The sequence below is a fragment of the Xyrauchen texanus genome, chromosome 50 (assembly GCF_025860055.1).
Source record: "Xyrauchen texanus isolate HMW12.3.18 chromosome 50, RBS_HiC_50CHRs, whole genome shotgun sequence".
NCBI lineage: Eukaryota > Metazoa > Chordata > Actinopteri > Cypriniformes > Catostomidae > Xyrauchen > Xyrauchen texanus.
Genome location: NC_068325.1, coordinates 22,344,456 through 22,369,375, shown reverse-complemented (window position 1 = coordinate 22,369,375; position 24,920 = coordinate 22,344,456). Strand labels below are relative to the sequence as shown.

The following is a 24,920-nucleotide window of genomic DNA, read 5'->3' as shown; positions in this document are numbered from 1 at the left end:
TAATAATCACATTTTTGTTGAATTTAGGAAGTGCAGTGTGTTTGGGGATGTGGCTTGTGTTTGAGGGGTGTGGTCTATGTCCGAGGGGGGCGTGTTTTTCTAACTTGCGACTAATAGAACAGGTGAAATTCCCTGAAATATTTAAAAAACCTCCAAATTACAATGATTTTAACATGTACTCTGACATGCTTGTAGGTGTTTTCATCCTGCTGTGGCTGTGTGGGTGGGGTAGTGGGCGGAGTCAGACTCAGGCTGTGATCTGAGGGTGATGAGTGGACTGACGGGGCCTCATGGAAGGCGGGGCAGGGGTGTGACCATGGGCGGGGCATGGATTCGGCATGCTGGTTTGCCCCCAGTGCACTGAGGCATCTGGTCGAGCTGCCGGTACCGGATGGAAAACAGGCCAGACGCACTAACAGCAGTTCACCACTGGGGGAGCTGTTTGACCACGGCTGTGATTCGCTGTCCACAGGTGATCATTACAAACTCTTACTTGGACTGGATGATATGACGTTATACACCGATCAGCCACAACATTAAAAACACCTGCCTAATATTGTGTAGGTCCCCCTTGTGCCGCCAAAACCGCACCAACCCGCATCAGAACAGCATTCAGAGATGATATTCTTCAGCACAATTGTACAGAGTGGTTATCTGAGTTACTGCAGACTTTACCAGTTCAACCAGTCTGACCATTCTCTGTTGACCTCTCTCATCAAGTGTCTCATACACAGAACTGACACTCACTGTTTTGTTTTTGCCGCTGTTTTGGCGACTCGAGGGGGATCTACACAATATTAGGCAGGTGGTTTTAATGTTGTGGCTGATCGGAGTATATCGTGTAATGTGTGTGTGTTTTATATATATATATATATATATAATGCATTTTAAAGAAGTATTTAAATTGGTGGATTATCGAAAAACAGGGAATGTCACTGTCCCGTGGGCAGATTTGACACACTCTCTCACACACACACAAAGACAAAGATAAAGATCCCCCATTTAGCCTTACAGACTGTAGGGGCAAGTGCACCTATGAAGGCCAGAACGGTACAGGGGTGGCCAGCACCACGCCCAACCGCCTTTGTCTCCTCAATGGCGATGTTTTACACACCGCACTTGGTACTCATTTTAGGCTGAGTCGACCTAGGGGAGGCCCGGGACTGGTTCAGATAATCGTCACTGGCGTTGGCAGGAATCGAACTCGGGTCGCCAGGTTCGTAGCGCAGCGCGCTAACAGCTACACCACCGCACTCACACACACTCACATTCACACACACACACAGACACATATCAACACACACACTCACACACACTCTCACATAAGTGTGTGAATGTTTGTGTGAATATAATTTAGCTGATGTTCAGTTGTACTGAAAGTTGTTATTAGTACATGTAATAATTATAATATTTGAAGAATCGTAATTCAGTGAATTTAAAAGTCACATTCATCTGTCAGTTGTTGTGATGTGTGTAAACTGAGCTCTGATGAAGTGTGTATATGTGTGTGTTTGTCAGGGATTCATATCGACTCTGTTCTTCCTCCCGGAGGCGGAGCTTCACTCTCATCACCTGTGTGATTGTCATGAGCAGGTGACATCAAAACACACACACACACACACACACACACACTCACTGGGAGTGTTTCATGAGACACAGAAGAGAAACATCATTACACAAACACACAGAAGTGAGTCACTGTTGCTGACTTTAATTCACTGTGGACAGTTTTTACATCGTTCATGTTGTTCTGCAAATATTCATGATGTTATTGATCCTCATATACACGGGAATATTAATGACTATCAGGAGTTAGTCTGCACGAGACATGTGCTTTCACCCCAAAATACATTTTATTCTAGAAGTCTTATGACCATTTTCTGACATTATTTTCATGACAATTAAAAATATATATATATTATTGTTTGGTCATTTTATATATTATTTTGTAATAGTCATTTTTAGTGGATTATCGAAAAATATTTCTGCAATTAAAACAAATGAAAATGAGCATAAAGATGTCAGGGTAAAGTTTGCACCCATCGTGTTTTAGTCTTCTCTCTCTTCTGCCTCTCGTGATGCTCTGACAGTTTCTTCTGGAACACTCCTGCAGACACACAACACACGTCAGGACACACGTGACGGACCGTTATACATGAGACTGACATGCGTGTACCGTTTGGGTTGGGTTGCGTCTCCTCCTCCTGTATAAACACATCAAACATCTGTGTGTGGATGAAGAGTTTGATGAAGTCCAGATGTGATTTGTGTGGGATGGACTTCAGGAAGGACTTCCTCTGGAACTGTCGCGTGTTCCCGCAGCGCTTCACGTGTTGAGAGAAATGACCGACGGTCTGGATGAAGAACGAGAGGAACTCCTCTGACACCAGCCGGTTCAGATCCTCCGTACCTGCCCGCACAGAGAGATGATTATTCAGCAGTACTATCACATGTGTGTGTGACGTGTGCTTGGACAGAACGGTGCTTATGTGACGGTTTATGACACAAAGTTCAGTCCTTCGTTTGACTGTGTGTATCTTACTGGCGTTGTGTTTGCGAGCAGACAGGGCGAGTAACAGCTCCTCCTTCAGTTTCTGGGGCAGTATTGACTCCTCATCTCCAATCTGTGAGGAATGAAGCAGAATGAAAACAGATATAAAAGTGTGTGTGTGTGAGAGAGAGAGAGAGAGAGAGAGAGATGTGTGTGTGTGTGTGTGTGTATCTGTGTTTATCTCTGTGTGTGAGAGAGAAAGTTTGTGTGTGTGTATCTGTGTGTGTGTGTGTGTGTGTGCGCGTGTGACGTGTGTGCGCGGGTGTGATGTATGTATGTGTGTGTGCGCGTGTGATGTATGTGTGTGCGCGCGCGCGTGATGTATGTGTGTGTGTGCGCGCGCGCGTGATGTATGTGTGTGTGCACGCGCGCGTGATGTATGTGTGTGTGCGCGCGTGCGATGTGATGTGTGTGTGTGCGCGCGTGTGATGTGTGTGGGCATGAGAGAGAGAGAGAGTGTGTGTGTGTGTGTGTGTGTGTGTGTGTGTGTGTGTGTGTGTGAGACTCACTCTAGAGATGAATGTGTTTTTAGCTTCAGTTGACAAATCGACAATCAGCAACTGAGAAAGACAGAAATACAAAATCAACCACAGCCTCTCTCAAATTCATTACTTCATTATTTATTGTAATATGTGTAACAGTGTCATCATATATCGCACCATAATTTCACTTAATAACATAACTTATTAAAATAGACAGATCTGAAGTTGAAAATAACTCTGAATATTCCTGCGTCCACAAAACTCTTAAATACTATGTTTGTGTCAGTAATCTCGTTTGGATAATCATCGTCACACACACAAACACACACTGACATCATTGCGGTCCGTGATGAGTTCCAGCATGTTCTTCTGGACTCCCAGCAGGTACGGCGTCGGCGCCGCGCACACGTCGATCAAAACTTCAGGAATAATTGAAATTAACGTGTGCTGCCAAACGAACGGATACAACAGAGCGGCTACAGCGTGAATAACCTGAGAGAGAGTACTGAACACACAAATACATTAATACACACATTACACAGGCACAGAGATTAGCCAATCACAACAGAGAACATTTACATATAGTAGTCTTAAAGGTACAGTAGTAGAGAGGGTGCAAAATGGCCATGAAATTGTGACTAAATGTTTTAAGTGCAAGTGACCTTGACTTACTTTCTAATTATACAAATGTAAAAAAATGGTTAATATTATAATTAATAATTCTGATTATAAATATCACAATACATTTGTTTAGAATGATTAATTATTGTTAAAGCTGAAGTGCCACACTAGCGCCACCGAATGGAACTGCAAAAATAAATGTTTTCAAAACAGCATCTGCAGGTGTTCAAACAGTTAGATAGTCCCGCCCCCAACTCACGCCATTGGTTGAGTAACGTTGTTTCGGCGGGTCTAAGCGGGTCACTCGAAACAAACAGGAATTAACATAGCGCCACAGGGACACAGTGTTTATAGTTTTCCAGAAAGTGAACCTAATTGCTTACAGTTGTCTCTGAATAATAAGCTGGGATAGGAGAAAGTATTTTAACACTGAAAAAGTGACATACTTCAGCTTTAATATTATAATAAATGTAAAACAAAAAAATATGAGCATGGCCCCTTTAAGTGCAATAAACCAATCATACTGAATGTCTGAATTGCTGAACTCTGATTGGCTGTTGTGGTCACCTGAGTTCTTCAGAGATGAAAATGATACGCCGTTCCATCACAGTGGCGGCAAAAACCAGCAGCACTTGTTCATCCGTCAGACAGCGGAAGAGTGTTCGGAAATCCACGTGTTCCAGCCACGCGTCGGTGGGTCGAGTTAAACAGATGATCTGACACAAGATGAGATCAATCGATTGTGAGAATGGCGCAACGTTTGAATTTATATCGGAAATGTTCAGGGCACAATTGGTTAATGTTTGTCTCACGCAGCTCACATTATCTGTTAGCGCCCTTTGCATAGTTAGCCAAATAAGTGATTATACGTATGGCCGCCAGAACAATGAGTAGTCAATCTCTTCAGACACAAATACAACACTGTAAATCACACTCAGGTGTGTGTTGTACCTCAGTTCCAGAATCTGGGATGAAGCTGGTGATTTTAACGGTATTTCCGGGCGCGGGCAGCGGCGCCTCTCGCAGACTCTGCATGAATGGATAGATCATCGCCTTCGAGACCCGCCGCCTCTTCTCCACCTCATCAAATATCTACACGAACCAAAACAAAGAAATATAGACTTATAGTCTGGACTCACAGATTTAAAGAAATGATATTAAAATAATTTAAGTTGACCCTCAAAATTCAAAAGACTTCGAATATAGCGCACGTGATCCCCATCACCTTGGAGAAGAGTCCGAAACACGCCACGCGGCTGATGATGCAGTACGCTTCAGGTATACGAGCTCCTTTACCATCCGGCTAAAAGACAAACACAGTCACTAAATCACAGAACACAATCACTAGTACATGTCTGATGAAACGCTGACAGATCAACATATTTCTGTGATATTTACCAGCAGTCTCCTGCAATAACCGTTTCTTCTGCTACCGTCAATTTCAGTCAGAACAAAAGAGAATGTTTCACTGCAAACAGCAATAAAAGGAATCAATACAACTACATTCAGCCTCAAACACAATACTGTCACACAATAGGATAGCCCAGAACATTACAGGAACTTCAACAGTAGAGAACAAAAGTGATTTAAAGAAGTTTGGAGAAGCTGTCAGTGTTTAGAGAATCAAACACATTCAATGATGCTTGAAAAATATAACTTTATCAAACCAAATGATTTTAAAACATGATTTATGAAGCTCTTATGAAATGGTCATTAAAATATTCCTAAACTATACAAATATAGTTTTGTACAATTTACAATAAAGTAGAAGATCTGTAAAGAAACACTTTGATTTTGTTTTTAAACATTAAATGGCGCTGTGAGCGATTTTAACCGTTCTACTTCAACAAGAGTGAGCCGTTGGTGTAGCCACGCCCCTCTTTCCAAAACCCCGCCCTCCAAAGATACCAAATGAGTTTTCACAGACTGTGATGACGCGTTTCCACCTTATCTAGCAGCGTACATCTCGCAACATTTTTTAATATTAAACTTTTTATATATATATATATATATATATATATATATATATGAGTGTACATTTATAACATTATGCTTATTGCTATATTAGCATGGAATACGTTTTAAAAACGAATTATCACAGCTGTGAGGAGGTTTCGATTTCAGCTGCTGTGAGAGTGACAGTAAATTTGGCAACTTATCTCATCTCACTCTCTTAATCCACCCCTCTCTATTTTATTCCTCTTCTGGAACGTCATTCAAACCTGCAAATGTTTACAAAACCCGGAGTGTGAAAAAGGTCTATTGAGACCGATATCGACAAAAACAACAGCAGGGAAATAGCGCCCTCAACTGGTCGTTTAGACGAATGTGCAAAATGATTGACAGGTCAGATTTGTGTTGGCCGTTGAGAGTCTCGAGCTCAGAGAGACCGGTGAGATCTCGCGACACTTATTTCATTAATATCGTTCAGTGAGTTGGAACATTTTTTGCTAACTTTACAGCAGCTTTAACAGTATTAAAAAAGAGAAATGACAAATAAAAACAAATATTATAATATTTTATTAATTAAAATATTACAATTTATTATAATGAATCAGTTAAAGTTAGAAACAGTTTTTTTTTTTTTTTTTATTAAATTAATGTATTTACTTTAAAATCATTCATTATTAAAGGACATAAAAGTCTTAATAGTTCATTTAGCAGCACCGCGGGTGTCTGAATGCTAGAGATTTTTAACATGTTTGCTTTTCCTGTCAGATGAAAGTTTTAAACACAAACACTTCCTGTAAGTCTTATGTGCATGTCTTATTCTGTCAGCATCCTTGTGCAAAGGTGCCTGTGTGGTTTCACACCAAGTGCAAGTGTCAAACAGGAAACAGATATTTGTTGTACTGTGTGTGCTACCTTCTGTATTCTGTTAAAGGAGCCCAGTTGATTCCTTCCGGAAAGCAGAAGAGATGAGCAGCTTTCATACACTTCTCCTCTTCCTCTCGCTGTGAACGCCCCATCACATCACGCTACACACACAATCACACAATGCAATGCACACGCTTTAACATGCCATTATATCTCATGCAGACAGCCATGTGTGTGTTGTTTTGGTCTGACCTTTGGGAACTGGTAAGTGATGTGCGGCTCGTAACCTTCCTCATGACTCTTCTTCCTCAGACTGACCACCAGCAGATACTCGAAGAACAGCTGTCCGTTGTAATTCCTCTCACGGCCGGACGGGGGCGCTGCAAGCGCCGTTACTGACTGATTTGACGCCGAGTCATTGCTGCTCTCTAACGAATCAAAACCAGAATGGAATCAGAGATCGATTCAATCGGCGTCTATATCAATCAGACACCAAACGACCTCCGAGTGTTTTGAGTTACATGTACAAATACCTCACACGCTAAAAACAGCGTTCGTACGTTTCAGTGAATCACTTCAAACTGCCCGTTTCAATGAATCGATTTAAAACTTCAATCATTTGAATCACTCGAAAATGTAAATGGCCGTCCCTGCGAGGCATGTATGAAAACGTTCTGGTAAATATTGTGATTTATTACTATGCATTGTTATATTAGTGCATATGAAAATAACTGAAATGTCATTGTATTAATTTAGTGAAGAATAGTGTAGAAAACATGCCTTGACTATTTATAACTAGATTTCTACCCCATATAACTTATACAACATGCAATAAATGTGGCTGTAATGGCTGTTTGTTTAAAATGAAAGTTTCTCTGATACAATTAAATGAATAAATCCCAAACAAACACACAACAGCACCTTAGATGTGCAAACACAGTTGGTTCTTTCTTAGAAACAGACAATTCACAATCAAATCTTGGACCTCAAAATGAAGAAACCACAATTGGATCAATGCATCCAGTGTGTGGGTGTAAGGTAGGAAGTGCCAAACAAACATTCATTCTGAAACCTCAGTGGAAAACATCTACAGAACACCTCAAGTGTGTTTGAACGTCTGTTGAACAGTTGTGACATGAAGGAGAAAAATGAGTCAATGTCCCCCAAAAAATTACATAAATCATCCCACATGACCACACACCCCACCGCGAGTGAGAAACACATTATAGCGACTTAATGAACGTGACTACCCACCCTAGCAACCAGGCCAATTTGGTTGCTAAGGAGACCTGACTGGAGTCTAATACCCCACGAGGAGGACTAGAGTCATTCAGCACCCCCTGGATTCAAACTCACGACTCCAGGTGTGATAGTCAGCGTCAATACTCACTGAGATACCGCAGACCCCGCCCGGTTTAGTCTTAAGCCGCTTATGACCGTACACTGATAAAGCAACGCAGTTTATTGCATTTACATGACCACATATGTTGTCCGCTTATTAAGCATGATCATGTGAAGGCCAAAGTACACTTCAGGTGTCCGCGTTGCGGATTGCTCCACGCACAGTATGTCGCGCAAATTGCGTTTTCAGCCATTCACAGTTGTGCGAAGCGTTTGTGCATGCCATTGACTGCAGTTGTAGTGCGTGTGCGTCGAATGCATTCCAATTCGCTCACGGTCAGAAAAGTACACTCAGAAAGGCAACGCGGTCATTCACGCAAAAACGAAGTATACCTGGGCCTTAAGAACGTGCATGTAAACACACTGTATGAAATAACTCGGAAACCAATACAGTGATCTGAAACACATCTGATGAAACTTTACTGCACCATATAGTCTCTCAGCCAAAAACGGCTCTTAACTGAAACTGAAGAACATTTATTTTGAAGGACCTATGGTAAATGGTTGGCACTTATATAGCACTTTTTTTTTTTAACCTTAGAGGTTAACAAAGCTCTCACACACACCACACACACAAACATACCAATGGCGGCAGAGCTGCATGTAAGGTGCTAGTCTGCCATTGGGAGCAACTTGGGGTTCAGTGTCTTCCCCAAGGACACTTCAGCATGTGGAGTCATGTGGGCCGGGAATCAAACCACCAACCCTGCGATTGGCAGCCGACCCGCTCTACCACCTGACCCACAGCTGCCCCTATCTCATCAGATATCTAAGGCCATACTACAGAAACGTCTCAACCCTAGAACCCACTTCAGCCTTTCAGATCTTACAAGGATAGATTACCTCAGAAATCCTTTATGGGTAGGGCTTAAGGCGCTTGGAGCTTTTAAACATATTTCCAACAGGAGACAAAAACATCTCTATATTTATCTACATATAATGTCTGTTTTCACCGTGTGCTTGAGAGACTTACTGGATCTCTGGAGTTTCTCCTGAAGCGTTGAAAACACTGAGCTGATCTTCTTCATTGGTCCGTTATCAACGCCGCTTTGACACGCTAGAGAAACACACAACAGCATTAACACACTCTGTTGGAATGATAAAGATATGAGATGTTATCAGAGGTTGTCTTTGGAAATTCTTGAGAAATCTGGACTGAGTCAAATGCTTCACTGGTTTCATTTTGACCTCTATTGTCTGGATAGATCAGGTCATCCCAGCAGAGTGATGGGAAATGAGCGTGTACAATATAAACATCAGGAACATTAGAAGATGGAAAGTCCTGAAAAACAAAAGCTGGTGTTTCCTGGGCAGTTTAATTACATTCTGGATATCAGCCAGTGAGTGTACACGTTTAGGGGGAATTTACACTAGTTAAAAATACTCAGCAATTTTATTTATTTATTTATTTTAATCTACTGATACTGACTGGTTTAAGTAATGGTTACATTGTAGACAATATGATAACTGAATTAAAACCACTGTGTCTATGAGAAGTTCACCAAACATCACAGAAATGATACACACACATCTCACAGACTGTATAAAGTTGCACAACACACTAGTCTAACAACATTCAGATTTCACAAGTGTTCTTGAAATCTGAACTACAAAACAGAAATAACTAACACACAAACAGACAGAAATCTCACTTCCAACACAGAAATGAATCAGTCGATATTTCACACATTCAATGTATATTAAGTATGTGTGTTTAATACTCACTGTTGGCTGAAGTTTGCAGTGTTTCTCCTGTCCTCCACTTGTCTGTTCATCTCTTTAAACAAACACCATCACAGGTTAAACGCACTAGTGTTCCTGTAGCTGTGATTTCTCATCAGAGCTGAGGTTGTTCTGTTGATGTAATATCACTCAACCAGACTGTCAGTGATTCTCAACTGAACGCTAAACCGGGTGGGCGGAGCCATCACACATAAACACGCCCACAGCACTGACACACTTTCTATTTCTTTACTATTATTTTGGATTATGATTTCTGATATTTTTTTTTAATTAAAATAATTGATTGTTGTAGCTTCATTACTATGTTCTTGCATTTTTATGTAAAATATAGTTATATATTATACCAAGATATTGATTCTATTTTGTTCTGTTATTCAATTTAGATCCCTTTCAAATTTCTCTTTCGTATCTATTTTATTTTCATTAGATGTTGTTTTTAAATATGCTGTAAATGATTTATTTTAAAACATCAGCGGACAGATATCAATTAAATAGGTATGGTGAGAAATCACAGCGGTCTCTGTGACAGGAAAAACAGACATCATATAGACCTAACCGTCTCTATATAATATCTATGAGGAAAAACGCGGCCCGCACTTTCTAGCCAATCAGAAACGCTCTCTGTCAGCCATTTTGCACGTTGATGAAGGTGTTGAACCTGAGAAACACAAGTGATGTTTCCATAGAAATATTATTTGTTTTGTTTTTCATATTTAACTCATTCGTGAAATATTATACAACGTTTCTAGATATATACTTACATTTTTAAAACACAATAACGATGTTTCGAATTTGTAACGGATTACTTTTGTTTACAAATGCCACTTTACACGGTGGAGGGGGCGTGTTTGATGACGCAATTTGACAGAAACGTTAATTCACTGAAATTAATAATTCATAGTTATTTTGGATAGATTTTTGTAAGTTTATTGACCAGAACTTTCTTCTGGGTATCTCCGATGTTGTTTTAGGATTTGTGGTTTGCTTTCTATAGCATCAACAAAGCAAAAATGCTAAATTCACTTTTACATGGTGTTTGAACATAAATGTGTGTTGGCAGTGTGTGTACACAACCACCCTATAGTAATACAAATCCACCCAGTCCTTTTGTTTTAATCCCCATTAATCATAAACACTATGTTCGTTAACAGCGTGTGTGTGTGTGTGTGTGTGTGTGTGTGTGTGTGTTGCTCATCTATCGTTGCAAAACTGCTGAAAAAACTCCACAACAAATAAATAAATGTATCCAATAACCATTCGGAAACTTCCTGGTTCATTCTCAAAGAGTCTCTCCCTCATGTCTGACTCCGGTTCAAACAAATCGGGCTGAACACTAATTTCACTGTTAGTCATATTACTTATGATGTCTATCTGAAGCAGAAATGTGAAAACTCCGCCCTATTCTGTATACGGGGCGGGGAGCAGCAGCTCATTTGCATTTAAAGACATACACACAAAATCAGGCCCCTTTTTAGTCCCACCCATAGTTCCCGCCTAAAAATGGGAATTTTCAACATGGTGTAATAAATGACCTGTGGGGTATTTTGAGCTCAAACTTCACAGACACATTCTGGGGACACCAAATATTTAAATTACAACTCGTGCTACAAATTTCACATTCATCGATGTGAATTCAGTCTTCAAAAACTCTTATTTATTATTTTTCTAAAGAAATCGAGCAATACATCCAAACTATTTCACCTTTAAGCAACACCAAAGCCCTTAAGATAGTAACCCTGTGCTACCTCTTTATTTTCTTAAACTCTGGTATGTAATTATATATTATAATTATATTATATTTGTATATATCGTGCTTCTTGCTTATATTTGTATGTACTTTGATTACGTTTGTACATCTGTGTTTGTTATTTGTGTAAGTTTTTCCTTGGCCATAAAAAAAAGAAGAGAAAAATAAATAAATGATTTGTTCGTATTTTGGCTCCATCTAGTGTTAATTAATGATCATATAATTAGACACCCCATTTAGAGTATTCTAGTCTTCAATGATCATTTATACATGTTATTTATAAAACACACACACACACTTATTTAAGCTGGTCAAATGGCACCATGGTGTGTGCGTGTGAGTGTGTGTGAGAGAGTGTGTGTGCGTGTGTGTGTGTGTGTGTGACAAACAAACAGTAACAAAGTGTTTGGTTATAACACTAAAACCTAAAAATAACCATCAGTGAACATTCTGGATAAGTTCTCATTAGGTTGTCACGCACATACACACACACAAAACCTCTCTGGAACGTTCTGGGAATTTTAGTTTATGGTTACAAAAAAATAGAACCTAAAAAGAACGTTTCTAGAACGTTAGGAATTGGTCCCCTCCCCCCAAAAAAAGAACCAAACGGGAACAAATGCTAACTTTAGCGTACGTTCTGTGTTTGCTGGGTAACAATACATAACACACTGAAAACTAATCATCTATAATGATTCTAGAATAATACAGACTTATATAACAAATTAATAACAAAAGAGGCTAAAATGCGTTTAATAAAGATTCTTGTCTTAATTATAGAGTAAACTTTAGTGTGTTTGTGATGTTTTGAGCGGCAGCAGCTTCTGACGCAACAGCAGGGCGGCCAATGAACGAATCCTACTACGGCGAGGGTTCCGCTCATGAATATTAATAGAGCTCTGCTGAAGATAACGTTCCTGAAGCGTCCAGTCAGTAGAATTAATATTCTAGGTGAGCGTCCCGTTACGCACTGAATATTCATGAGCAAGTCCTTCGCCATAGTAATATGGTGGATTCGTATCCTGGATTGAGCGCCGCAGCGCCACGTCTGCAGATCACTACAGCACACATACAATTTAAACGCTTCTGGTAATTGTTTAAGTGAATTTGAGAGGTAATGAAGTGACAGAAACAGAAGAGAAGAGCATCATGGTGAAGGTGAGAGGATCTCATGTGTGTGTTTATATATAAACAGTTCATGAACACTTTTCTGATGGGATTCATGTTTTAGAAAAATACATTTGAAAGATCAGTGAACAGGGAAGTGTATTAAAGTTGACTTGCATAAGTTAAACTTGCTATAATGTTGTTTTTATTGGACATTATGTATCTTAAACATATTTAATGTTAACATATATTATGTGTTTTCGGTTGAACGGTTGTGCCATATGTTATACATTTGATTAGGAGTTATTCCGTAATAATTATATCATATAAAAGAATATATATTTTACTGAAATTCCTGGTTTATATTAATACATTCATTATGAATATTTCTGATGTGTGTGTGTGTGTGTGTGTGTGTGTGTGTGTGTGTGTGTGTGTGTGTGTGTGTGTGTGTGTGTGTGTGTGTATAAACACTCACTTGAGAATCATGTTGAAAATCTGGGAATAATTTTAACTCCATATTTCCGGTTTTGTAGAGCGTGAATTCAGATGTTCAACCGAAAAGTGAAACATATGAAGGGACGGAACCGGAACATATTGAGACCGGTCCAAACACAGGTACAAAAATCAACAAAACAGGGTTTATTTCTGTATGTTTTTCTCAAACAAACGAAGGTGTCGTCAGACTCATTTCTGGAGACCAATTTGTGCCTCAATATAATCCGAACATTTGTGTCCCACTCTGGGATAATTGCTGCTATTTCAGTATGTGAATGCGTATCCCGGGAATTCTTTAGCTCCGTATGGGACATTCCGTGTGTTTGGGGAATTCCTGCTTGTTTTCTTACTACAGTTTTCATGATGCAAGAGATATTTAAAGCAATAGTTCACCTAGAATTTCAGAATTGACAGAACTTGTGTTTTCAATGTGGTATTTTGTGGGTTTGTTGTCTTATTTTCAACGCTATTTCTTTACCGTCCAGCAGATGTCGCCAAGGAGCACTCTGCGCCTGCGCCTGGGATGATTTGGCGGGTCACCGGTGGTCTTTTTAGCGTCACGAAGGGCGTGGTCGGAGCCACAGTGGGCGGAGTCACCTGGCTGGGTGGTAAAGGTCTGGAAATCACCAAATCAGCTGTGATGGCTGTCCCGTCGGTGGGCGTCGGCCTAGTGAAGGGCGGGGTTTCTGCAGTGGCAGGGGGCGTGTCCACAGCGGGGTCAACAGTAGCTAATAAAGTTCCGTTCACGGCCAAGAGGAAAGACAAATCGGAATGAGAAGTTTAAGATGTTATGAGCCAGAACACTTGCTTGATGCTCAGTTGTTGTGCGAAAGTGCGCAATTTGCAGTCCATGTCCGTTTTTAGCCATTTCTTTTTTTTTTTTTTATTTCTGCTCTATTTTAATGTTTTGTTGGACAGGCTTCAATTTCAGAGCTTCATTGTTGGACACAAACCGCTGGTCAGATGCATTTATTGGTGACGGATATTTTTATTTTCACCCATCAACATCCAAGACATTTCTACAAAGGGAATTTAGTAAATTTAATGCATATTGTGTTTGTTTGATTGTTTTGGTAGAACATTAATGCCCAAATCATAAAGGCTTGATTTCAAATGTTTAATCTTTGTTTCTACGACCAAAGACGCATTTAGTAATGATGTGACCCTCAACACACAGATATGTGCCTTTATTTTGTGTATACTGGTGTGTTATCTGTCACATTGTGTTTATGAAGTCCAATTTTTTATATAATAAAGACATGTAAAAGATTTTCAGGAAAGTGTTTTCAATGGTTAAAAATCACGGGTGTCAATTTATTTAAAAAGTGGTAGGGACGAGGGGTCTGTGTATCTCAGCAAGTATTGACGCTGACTATCACACCTGGAGTCGTGAGTTTGAATCCAGGGCGTGCTGAGTGACCAGCCAGGTCTCCTTAGCAACCAAATTTGCCTAGTTGCTAGGGAAGGTAGAGACACATGGGGTAACCTCCTCGTTGGGTATTAGACTCCAGTCAGGTCTCCTTAGCAACCAAATTGGTCCGGTTGCTAGGCAGGGTAAAGACACATGGAGTAACCTCCTCGTTGGGTATTAGACTCCAGTCAGGTCTCCTTAGCAACCAAATTGGTCCGGTTGCTAGGCAGGGTAAAGACACATGGGGGTAACCTCCTCGTTGGGTATTAGACTCCAGTCAGGTCTCCTTAGCAACCAAATTGGTCCGGTTGCTAGGCAGGGTAAAGACACATGGGGGTAACCTCCTCGTGGGGTATTAGACTCCAGTCAGGTCTCCTTAGCAACCAAATTTGCCCAGTTGCTAGGGAAGGTAGAGACACATGGGGTAACCTCCTCGTTGGGTATTAGACTCCAGTCAGGTCTCCTTAGCAACCAAATTGGTCCGGTTGCTAGGCAGGGTAAAGACACATGGGGGTAACCTCCTCGTGGGGTATTAGACTCCAGTCAGGTCTCCTTAGCAACCAAATTTGCCCAGTTGCTAGGGAAGGTAGAGACACATGGGGGTAACCTCCTCGTGGGGTATTAGACTCCAGTCAGGTCTCCGTCCTTAGCAACCAAATTGGCAAGTATGTGGTTTCAGAGCGGTTCATAATTAGTGAGTACTACACATTTATCCCAATCTATTGCTGATATACTGTTGACAAATGTTTGCTTTAACGCGTTTATATCATAATACATGAGTGTAAGAGTGCATCATTTATTCCCCTAATCTGTTTGAATGAGCGACTCAGTGAAGAACAGACATTTCAAAATAAGAGTCCCCGGCCTTTAATAGTTAAACTCCCACTACATCTGGGATTTGATCAAACATGTAGCACACTCTGGCACACCAAAGCCTTGATAAGGCCATGTTGAATGTTTAATTAAAAGAGCGATACATTATTTAACTTGAGAGCTGCAGGTTTGTTGTGGTATGAACAGACAGTTTTTGTATATAAATAGTTTTATTTATTGAATGATGAAATAACATATACAGACTTGGAAACAGAAATGCTGGTACAATATACATCAGGTTTCTCATATAAAATTAAAACAGCTATGAATATTCTGTAGAAAAATGAAAGTGGTAAAAATGTACAGCTTCATAAGACACGACTGTCATGACTTCACAATGAAAGACTGATGATAATGTGTGACTGTGATGATGGAAGACAGGTGCTGATTCTATATACATTGTGCAAACGGTCAGAAACGTTTCCATCTCAAAACATAAAACAAAACAGGAAACAACTTCACAGAAGATGAAACCGCACCATTAAACTTTATTCAAAATTATAAATAGTTTGGACCCAGATTTGTCTGACCTGACCAGACGACGTCAGCCTATCAACCAAGCGTCAACATCATGTGACTTATATTACCATGGAAACGGGTGCTGGTACATACACATGTTGAAAGTGTGTTTATCTCATGCGATGGAGGACGCCGTTGTTTAGTGTTATTCTTTAGACACCCACCAAATGCCGGCATTCATCGGAGAAACCGGTATTAACGTAATGGAAGACAGTATTTACATAACTGATAACAACTCTCAATATTTTGACTATGTCATAAAAATGTCTAAAATCATCAATCTGACTGAAAACATTTGAAAATCATTTGTCATTACTCTGAAGTCCAATACCGTCGTAGACGCCAGAAGGAAGTTTATTATGCATTATGCAAATCCATCCGTGGGCGGGGCTTAAGACGTGAAGGCCACACCCTCTTGAAACAAACACAGGAGTTTAGCGCTGACGTTCTTTTCTGTGCTGTTTTTCAGATCGAGGTCACAACAGGCCGGGCTTATCCTTTGACCTCTCACTGACCTCATCGTCTTGCTGATGCACTTTCAGAGTGGAGGAGGGGCCATTCTCACCATGGCAACCATCCTGCTCTGACTCCCTTTCTCTCCTTCCCGTCCCACTCCAAACCGGTCCAAATAGACGTCCTGAAAAAAACAACAACAACCCCAAAATTAACTTTAGTTTGTGAAGGCGAAAAGATAATGTAAATATTCTTAAAACAGCTCTGTCATTCCGTACCTGGTTGTTGTGGGACTGCGAACTCGTGGGTGTGACCTGTCAAATTGCTCTGAGTGGTGTAGGGCGATGTACGGTGGCCTGTATGGGACAAACGTGGAAACTTTAGGTACTTAAAACTAATTGACAGACTTTTTAAATAAACCAGATGAGATGTTTGTGTTCTCACCGAGAGCGTGTTGGTGTTTCGCGGTGAGATGTTGCGTTCTGCTTGGTCCGAGCTGCTCGTGACTTCCCCTCTGCTCTCTCCTGACCCCTAGTGCACAAACAGAGAATTACAGCTCACTGATTCCGTCACACTGAGTGATTTGAGCCGTTACGCAGTTCTCGAAATACTCACTGTGTGTCTTTCGGTGTGTAGGGGGCGCTGCTGCTCCTCTCGCTTCATTCACGTTCATTTCCTCCATGTGATTGGACGGCACAGTCGCGAGTAGACCTTAAAAATAAACGTGGAGAGCAAAAAAATTAAGTTGCATTAAAATGTAATAATATATGTATTGTAATATAAAATTATTAAATATTATAATAATTACAACATTTATTTTGTTATTAAATTAAATAAATTATTTAAAATATAATGACATTTCTTTAAATATGAAGTTCATTTAAAATAAAATATTTAAAATATATTAATAATTTATTAAAAATATATTACATTTATTAAAATATATAAAATTAATTTAAAACAATATTTAAAATATATTACATTTATTGAAATATAAAATGTATTTAAAATATATTAAATGGATTGAAATATTTTACATTAATTTAAAATAAATTATTAAAAATATATTACATTTATTAAAATATATAAAATTAATTTAAAACAAAATATTACAAATATATTACATTTATTAAAATATATAAAATTAATTTAAAACAAAATATTACAAATATATTACATTTATTAAAATATATAAAATAAATTTAAAACAAAATATTAAAAATATATTACATTTATTAAAATATATAAAATTAATTTAAAACAATATTTAAAATATATTACATTTATTGAAATATAAAATGTATTTAAAATATATTAAATGGATTGAAATATTTTACATTAATTTAAAATAAATTATTAAAAATATATTACATTTATTAAAATATATAAAATTAATTTAAAACAATATTTAAAATATATATAAAAAAAATTAAATATAAAATTAATTTAAAATATATTAAATGGATTGAAATATTTAAAATTAATTTAAAATAAATTATTAAAAATATATTACATTTATTGAAATATTTAAAATAAATTATTTAAAATGAATTTAAAATGAATTATTAAAAATATATAAAATCTAAATATGTTATTCAAAATATATTAAATGTATTGCAATCTAATAAATACATTTTAAATATATTATTCATATAAATTCATCTTTATCCATCAGATGGGCTGAGATGTGAAATTATGTATAAAGAAATTCAGGCCATTCATAGCCCTGTTTGGGAGAAATAAGGTTTATTTTTTAAAGAAGTCAAACGTTCACTATTTTCGAAAGTGCTCTTACTGAGTCCTCTGTATCGGGACAGATGTTGGTAGATCTGCCGCATCCTCTCGATGTTCAGTCGACTCGCCTCGGCGTGGTTCACCATGGGTTTGGGGTAATCCACTCCGATCACACACTTGGCAGCGATCTGCACGTCCTCCGGAGCGTTCCAGGGGTCATAGATGAACTTTGCTGGGAAATCTCGGAGGACAGGTAAATAACGTCTGCAATGAAAGGGGAAGATTAAACCACAGTTTCTCGTCACAACCTCCACACAACCAAAATACAACCATAAGTTACACTGTATCTGCTGCTATCGATTATGTCATTATTAATTAAACGTCACCTGTTTACTTGAACAATTATCTGATTTAATAACGCAGTAAAAAGTGCAAACGCACCTGATGAAGTCTCCGTTGGGGTCGATTCTGCGTCCAAACCCAACGGGACAGTAACAGTAGAAAAACTGCTGGAAGAAGGAGCTGCAGGAGTGACTGAGCCAGCTGCCCGCGTTTACGCTCCAGTCAGCGTCCAATAACAGCTCTTCAAACACCTGCACAAAGACATTTCAATGAACTGATGAACTGGTCAAGTATATGCTGCAACCCCAAATATTACTTCACCCAAGTGTACCTTCATGCCCTCCTCCCAGCTGATCCACAGATCTCCTCGCGTCAGGAAACACGCCACCGCGTGACGCGCCAGATGATGAATCCAGCCCTCCTGTCGCAGCTGCGTCATGATCGCGTCGATCCAAGGGAATCCTGTTTTAGCCTCCGCCCACTTGGCCAGCGCCTGTGCGTTCTTATCCCATGGGATGCGGATGCAGAAGGGGTTTCCCTCCATCTGGTCGAAGCGCGGGTTATTAGTGGCCGCCGTATAGAAAAACTCCCTCCATAAGATCTTATCGTAGAGCGAGATGGACGGGTTTCCATTATTCTTCACCTGCACAAACAAGAGCACACGTGCCAGAATAGCTAGTGAGCTAGCAAGACCTTGCATTGTTGACGCATCATGCAGTATTTTTGAGCATTAGTCACATTCTGATTCAGCATCATTTTTTGTGCATTCAAAGTTTTTTTTCCATCATTTTTTTTGTCTTATGAATCAGCAGGACATTTTCTGCAATCAAATCAGCTGCATGTTTTACCACGTTTACATTCTGAAGCATTTTAGCGCATTACACAGGAGCTGCATTTCTTGCGATGTTTACATTCTGATGCACTTTATTTCTGCATTTCAAATCAGCTGCATGTTTTGCCACGGTAACATTCAAATTTTGTAGAAGCTGGAATTAAATGCTACATTTAATTAATGATGAGGCATTTTTTGCGTATTGCAAATGAGCTGCATTGTTGTAGCTTTGCGAATCATCTGGATTTTGAGGTATAACGGTCCTTTACCACATCAGCAGTATGTTGATACATACTGTTGTATGTTTTTGGCCAACATACAACATTTTTTCAGCTGATTCGTAACACGCACAAGATGCTGGTTTTGTTTGTGTGACGGACCTTCTTGTAGAGTTCGGTGAGTTTGTAGTAGTAAAGACGACAGGACAGACAGCCGAATCGCAGGTATGGACTCAAACCCAACGGACTTGCCAACAGAGGACTAGAGTTCATCTTCATTCGCTCAAAGTTCTCCTGCCACGCCTGAAACACACACACACACACACACACACACACACACACACGCACACACACACACACACACACACACACACACACACGCACCCATTGAACTTTACTCTCTACCAGTCTGTGATAGAGCCAGTCTGTGATGTTGTGTGCTGTGTGGACGTACAGCAGCAGATTCAGGCCCGAGGTGTCGGTCCATGCGAGTCAGAGCTTCTGATTCTCCTCCAGGCCAAACGGCAGGAGCCAAACCCTCCGTGTCAAACCCTGAACACACAGCACAACCATATTACAACACACTGACATCACACTGGATATGTCCTCCTGGAGAGTGTGCGATTATTACCCAGTTCCTCCAGTAAGGGCACTCCGTATCTCTCTCTGTGGGTGTCACTGACAGGTGTGACACAGTTCTTCATGAGTTCTTTGGTCAGAGGTTCTACTGGGGGTTCTGGCGGACTCATGCCGCTCACTAGAGTTTGGAAGCGCTTATACGTGAGCGGAGTCTGACCATCATTCATCTCCATAATCCTGAGAAATACATGAAAAGAAACGTAGGTTGGCCGATATAGCGAATATGGACACAATATAACCACTAACTAACTACTAAAGTGTCTTGACTGAAGTTGAACTGGTTCTGTGTGGTTGTTCTCACTTGTCGAGATCGTAGAGCGTGTGCGAGATCTTGACGTTGACCTCCACTCCCGCTTCGGATGCCAGTTTCTTTATCGCTGCGTCTCGTTCCTTCCCGAACGGTTCCGAGTCGCACTCAAACGTCAGTCGAGAAACATTCCAGTCCTGGAAGCAACACACACACACACACACACACACACACACACACACACACACACACACACACACACACACACAGGTGTATTATGGGATGGAATATTCACACCAATTGCGACAATTGTGATTAGGCCTTTACAATTAACTGTGTGTAGATCTGATGTGATGTCCAGCAGGTGTGTTACCTTAAATAGCCGGGGGAAGATGTTGGCCGGCTGACCGCGGATGACGAACAGACAGGAGTTGAGTTTACGAAGACTACAGTCCAGATCCTCCAAAGACTGCAGCAGAAACCTGAATAAACAACACCGCATATCACCATTCCACTCATAAACAACGGGTGAACTGGCCTTTACAGTTGTGTGTTATAAACCAGCTCAGATTCAGGTTACAAGAAAAACTGCAATGCACAACTCAACCACAAGGGGTCGCTGTTACAGACAGTTCAGGACCAACTAGTGTTTGTTTTGACTGTATTTCAGGGGCCTGAATGATGTTCTTGAATGAAGGGATTTTGATTTTGAAGCTCAGATTTTCAAAACAATACTTTTTATATTATATATCATTTTAAATTAATAAACGTTATTTGATTATTTGATTAAAGTATGGCCTGTTACAGTTTGTAACGCAATTTTGTCATTATGCACTTTTTTTCATACAGTTTAAAATGATATGCCATTTTAGTATGAGTAAAACTAGTTCAAAATGCATGAATATGAATTTAAAGGACACTAAAACTAACGTGTCAACACTCTTTATTGGTTGAGATGATACAGAGAGAAAGGTGGATCAACACTGTTTGTTGTCATGTTGTACTTTAACAAACTATCCTGGTGTATGCAGTAAACATTAATTGATAAAGAAACACTCAAACACTGATTATGTTGAACCTGCTTCATGACTATAAGAAGAATGCGCGTTTCTGCTCATCAAAGCGGCCGCGCGCCCTCTAGCGGCGGATGCCGGTATAAACACCAGCAGATCACGTGATCACTGAATGCATTTTGCTGAAATTGATTAATAGATGCCTATTTAAATAGTTAGCAGCTCTCCAGATTTTTAAACCGAGCTTGTTTGTGTATTTACTCTAGTGACCTTTTAACCTACCAACATAATTTTGTCTGATTTGATTTCACTTGTCAGACAAATGTTTTATTTTTCAAACCAAAAGCAGCTTTTGAACATGGAAAGTTGAAATCTGCAGCGAGGAGAGGATTTTGTTCTGGTGAAATCCCTGAAAAACACGCCCCTGAAATCACCCTGTGTCTCTCCCTCTCAGTACTGACACATCGAGGTCAGGAACATTGTGTTCTCTCCCACCCCCCGCCCCACCGGCGCGAGTTAAGCCCCAGAGCACCTTAATAAGCCCCTGTATGTGAGGGGCTTCTCTTTCATAACCTAAATTGATTGTCTGTGGTCGTTGTGAAGGCAGATACAGGTAAACATCTGCCTGGAGTAAAAGTGTTTTTGATTGTGAATATACATCACAGTTAGCCGGCGGAAAGTAGGTCATTGCTGTAAAATCACATGACAAAAGTACAATTTCGATGATGAAAATATACCATAATACGATTTAGCTAGCGCGCTAATTAGGTAATTAATAGTAGTTCGATTCAGGGTAATTTAAGGCATCATTTTTAGATTTATTGTTTATTAATTGACAACATTTCATAATGCAACAAATAATAAAAATTGTTGCCGCTAAACTTAAAAAAAAAAACGTTAACTGCAAAATTGTTCGTCCAATAGGCCGTCTCAAAACGTATCATTAACCAATCAGTAGTTTGATAGATTATATTAGCAGGGCTGGGCAAAATATCGTAAATGTCGCATTTTATTTGGCCAATGTTTAAATAAGTAATTTATATTTAAGAGCAAAAAATGCTAATAGAGTTCGATTTACGATACAATTTACGCCAACATGCCGTCAACGCACTAATTCGGCAATTAACAGTATTTGTAGTTTGATTTACGCCGATTTAAGATTTTTTTATAAAATTTATTATAAACGGAAAGTAAAACTTTTAATCGCACAACTTTACTAAAACAAATGTCGATGCTACACCTATCGTTTCTAACGCAGCAAACAAAATTCGTCCAGAAGGCCGTCTAAAAAAACTTCTCGCTAACGATCCGTAGTTCGACAGATTGTACTAGCAAGGCTGGGGGACATAGTGAATATTGACGATATATAGTTGACTATATAATTTAATGAAAATGTAAATATCACAATGATTTTAAAATGCCTTATATGGTCATTAAGGTTTTAATAAGCAATTTTATTTTCGTAGCAATTAAGATGATAGATTATGATACTAATTGATGATATGAAATTAGCGAATATTGTAAATATTGCGATGATAATGTGTCGCAAATAAGCCGATAAAGTTCGATTTACATCAGAATGCAGTCAACGCACTAAATTAACAGTATCTGTAGTTTGATTTACAGCGATTTAAGAAATTTTTTAATTAATAGTTTATAAACGTAAAATAAAACATTTCATTGCGCAACTTTACTAATCAATCGTCCGATAGGCAGTCTCCAAACTTCTCGCTAACCAATCAATAGTTTGATAATTATACTACCAGGGCTGGGAAATATATTGAATAGTTATGATATTTTTATCATATTAGGTTGATATTAATTTAACGAACATCGTAAATATCGCCATTTTTTATGTGGCTTTTTTGGCCATTAACGTTTTAATAATTAAGTTATTTTAATTTGCTGATAACATTCGATTGACAGCAGCATACAGCCAACCCACTAAATATCCTTCAATTCATGTTGATTCAAGACGTAATTTTTTGTTTAATTGTTTATAAACGTTAAATTAAAATAATTTAAAAATACATTATTAAAAAAATTCCAGTTCCCAAACTTAATCTGATTAACCAATCAGTAGTGCAATAGATAGTTTATTTCGCAATTACGTTTCTGAAAGCCCGCATCGGCGGTAATTTCACGAACACTTCCTGTGTCACGACTTTTGAGAGTGTTTTAAAGGGACAGTGCATCATTTACTCACTATACCTTATATGTTTTAATAGTATCTCAAATTTAAACTTCGTTAGCAAAAATGCCAATAGAGTTCATTTTCACGATTCAATGATTCGTTTACGTTACTACCCAAGAATGTTTACAGAAAGTCTCTATTTGGCACTTGACTTGCTTTAAAATGTTGAAATAAAAATGTTGTTAAATATTGCTCAATATAACAAGCCATATCAGAGCAAATACAGTAAATATCAAGATAAATATAAAATATTTTTAAAAGGCTGATTTTGTGTAACTCACCTCCACCTGTTGACACCCAGGTTTGATGCCCCAGCGAACCAGGGGTCCAGGAAGTAGACGCAGCGCAGGGTGTCGGCCCCCTTCACTGCCTCCAGCAGAGCGGGGTTGTCATGGAGACGCAGTCCTTTACGGAACCAGTGGATGGAGTTCACTGCCATTACGCTTGAGTTGCCCTTTAAACTATTCTGCAACAGATCAGATTAGTAAATCTGACACCATACGACCAACACCATGTTTAAAACTAATCCAAACATGGAATCTGGGTATCTCAGCGAGTATTGACGCTGACTATCACACCTGGAGTCATGAGTTTGAATCCAGGGTGTGCTGAGTGACTCCAGTCAGGTCTCCTTAGCAACCAAATTGGCCCGGTTGCTAGGGAGGGTAGAGTCACATGGGGTAACCTCCTCGTGGTCACTATAATGTGGTTCTTGCTCTCAGTGGGGCGTGTGGTGAGTTGTGTGTGGATGACGTGGAGAATAGCGTGAAGCCTCCACACGCGCTACGTCTCCATGGTAACACACTCAAGTCACGTGATAAGATGCGCCAACAAAGTACTGCCACAGTACATTTTAAGCAAAAGGGCACTATTGATTTACATTTTAAGACAGCAAAGCAATATGACACAATAAATGTAAACCCCATTCATTGATTTCAATAGTTTGTGAGCTTAACAGATACTTTTTTTTTATTTTTATTAAAAGCAAAACCCATTTCAAACATTATAGTTTGTCATATGTTTTGTGATAAAAGTTTGAGTGATTTTGTTAAATTATTTATCCTACAATTGGGTCATTACACTATATAACTGGCCTATATGCAACAATAATGACATATTTAATCAAATACAAACAGCTCTTTCAGTAATACCAGTCTAAATAACAAGTTTTATCATATTTGAATAAAGTTATACGGTATAACAGTGGTTTTAATAATGAGGTCATGAGTTCAGTCTTTTATGTAACATTATTTGTTGATTATTTTCCATAAATATGTGCAACATTCCATGTATATGCAAAAGAAACACTCACCTGAGGCGTTATAAATGTAGTAAAGTAAGTTCCAGTGATATAATCATGTTATTGTAAAGACAAAACCGCAGCAGAACTGACATAACCAACTGAATTCACTTCAATCCAATTCAGTCACATAACCGGGGTAAAAAAGATCGGTTTTATAACATAAGTGCATACTGCG

At 39.1% G+C, this 24,920-nt stretch overlaps 3 protein-coding genes across 5 annotated transcripts; 1 reads left to right on the top strand and 2 right to left on the bottom strand.

Annotated features, from left to right (window-relative positions):
- Positions 1 to 1,625: 1,625 nt before the first annotated feature.
- On the bottom strand, positions 1,626 to 9,810 carry LOC127641160 (DENN domain-containing protein 2D-like). The gene is made up of 13 exons (XM_052123964.1): positions 9,598 to 9,810; positions 8,846 to 8,929; positions 6,724 to 6,899; positions 6,520 to 6,632; positions 5,053 to 5,122; positions 4,880 to 4,957; positions 4,606 to 4,746; positions 4,222 to 4,370; positions 3,367 to 3,538; positions 3,061 to 3,111; positions 2,543 to 2,624; positions 2,177 to 2,410; positions 1,626 to 2,107 (listed from the first exon to the last, which is right to left on the bottom strand). The coding sequence occupies exons 2-13, from the start codon at positions 8,898 to 8,900 to the stop codon at positions 2,022 to 2,024; spliced, it is 1,407 nt and encodes a 468-aa protein (XP_051979924.1). The 5' UTR covers positions 8,901 to 8,929; positions 9,598 to 9,810; the 3' UTR covers positions 1,626 to 2,021.
- A 2,543-nt stretch (positions 9,811 to 12,353) lies between these two features.
- Positions 12,354 to 14,229, top strand: LOC127641383 (transmembrane protein 263-like). 2 transcript variants are annotated; one of them, XM_052124366.1, is made up of 3 exons: positions 12,354 to 12,520; positions 13,006 to 13,087; positions 13,456 to 14,229. In XM_052124366.1, exons 1-3 carry the CDS (start codon positions 12,512 to 12,514, stop codon positions 13,740 to 13,742), a joined length of 378 nt encoding a protein of 125 aa, XP_051980326.1. In that variant the 5' UTR covers positions 12,354 to 12,511; the 3' UTR covers positions 13,743 to 14,229. The 2 variants fall into 2 exon arrangements, with proteins under 2 accessions (XP_051980326.1, XP_051980325.1); XM_052124365.1 differs by having other exon boundaries at positions 13,453 to 14,229.
- A 1,178-nt stretch (positions 14,230 to 15,407) lies between these two features.
- cry3b (cryptochrome circadian regulator 3b) lies at positions 15,408 to 24,888 on the bottom strand. Of its 2 annotated transcripts, none has more exons than XM_052123986.1 (14): positions 24,755 to 24,888; positions 23,724 to 23,908; positions 20,609 to 20,717; positions 20,290 to 20,432; positions 19,981 to 20,165; positions 19,804 to 19,901; positions 19,512 to 19,652; positions 18,631 to 18,942; positions 18,399 to 18,550; positions 18,019 to 18,221; positions 16,839 to 16,934; positions 16,668 to 16,754; positions 16,502 to 16,579; positions 15,408 to 16,407 (listed from the first exon to the last, which is right to left on the bottom strand). In XM_052123986.1, the coding sequence occupies exons 2-14, from the start codon at positions 23,879 to 23,881 to the stop codon at positions 16,247 to 16,249; spliced, it is 1,923 nt and encodes a 640-aa protein (XP_051979946.1). In that variant the 5' UTR covers positions 23,882 to 23,908; positions 24,755 to 24,888; the 3' UTR covers positions 15,408 to 16,246. The 2 variants fall into 2 exon arrangements, with proteins under 2 accessions (XP_051979946.1, XP_051979947.1); XM_052123987.1 differs by having other exon boundaries at positions 23,724 to 23,903; positions 24,755 to 24,868.
- Positions 24,889 to 24,920: the final 32 nt, after the last annotated feature.

Bases quoted from the DNA above. Each gene is read 5' to 3' on its own strand.
- LOC127641160 (XM_052123964.1), bottom strand. From the start codon at position 8,900: ATGAAGAAGATCAGCTCAGTGTTTTCAACGCTTCAGGAGAAACTCCAG. The intron at 6,900-8,845 runs GTAAGTCTCTCA...TTGATTCGTTAG, and splicing joins GGAGAAACTCCAGAGATCCA to AGAGCAGCAATGACTCGGCG. The intron at 3,112-3,366 runs GTCAGTGTGTGT...TGTCTTTCTCAG, and splicing joins TCATCACGGACCGCAATGAT to TTGCTGATTGTCGATTTGTC.
- LOC127641383 (XM_052124365.1), top strand. The intron at 13,088-13,452 runs GTACAAAAATCA...TTTACCGTCCAG, and splicing joins TGAGACCGGTCCAAACACAG to CAGATGTCGCCAAGGAGCAC.
- cry3b (XM_052123986.1), bottom strand. From the start codon at position 23,881: ATGGCAGTGAACTCCATCCACTGGTTCCGTAAAGGACTGCGTCTCCAT. The intron at 19,653-19,803 runs GTACGTCCACAC...TGTGTGTTTCAG, and splicing joins TCGGGCCTGAATCTGCTGCT to GCGTGGCAGGAGAACTTTGA. The intron at 18,222-18,398 runs GTGCGTTTGCAC...CTTTCATTGCAG, and splicing joins CCCAACGGAGACTTCATCAG to ACGTTATTTACCTGTCCTCC.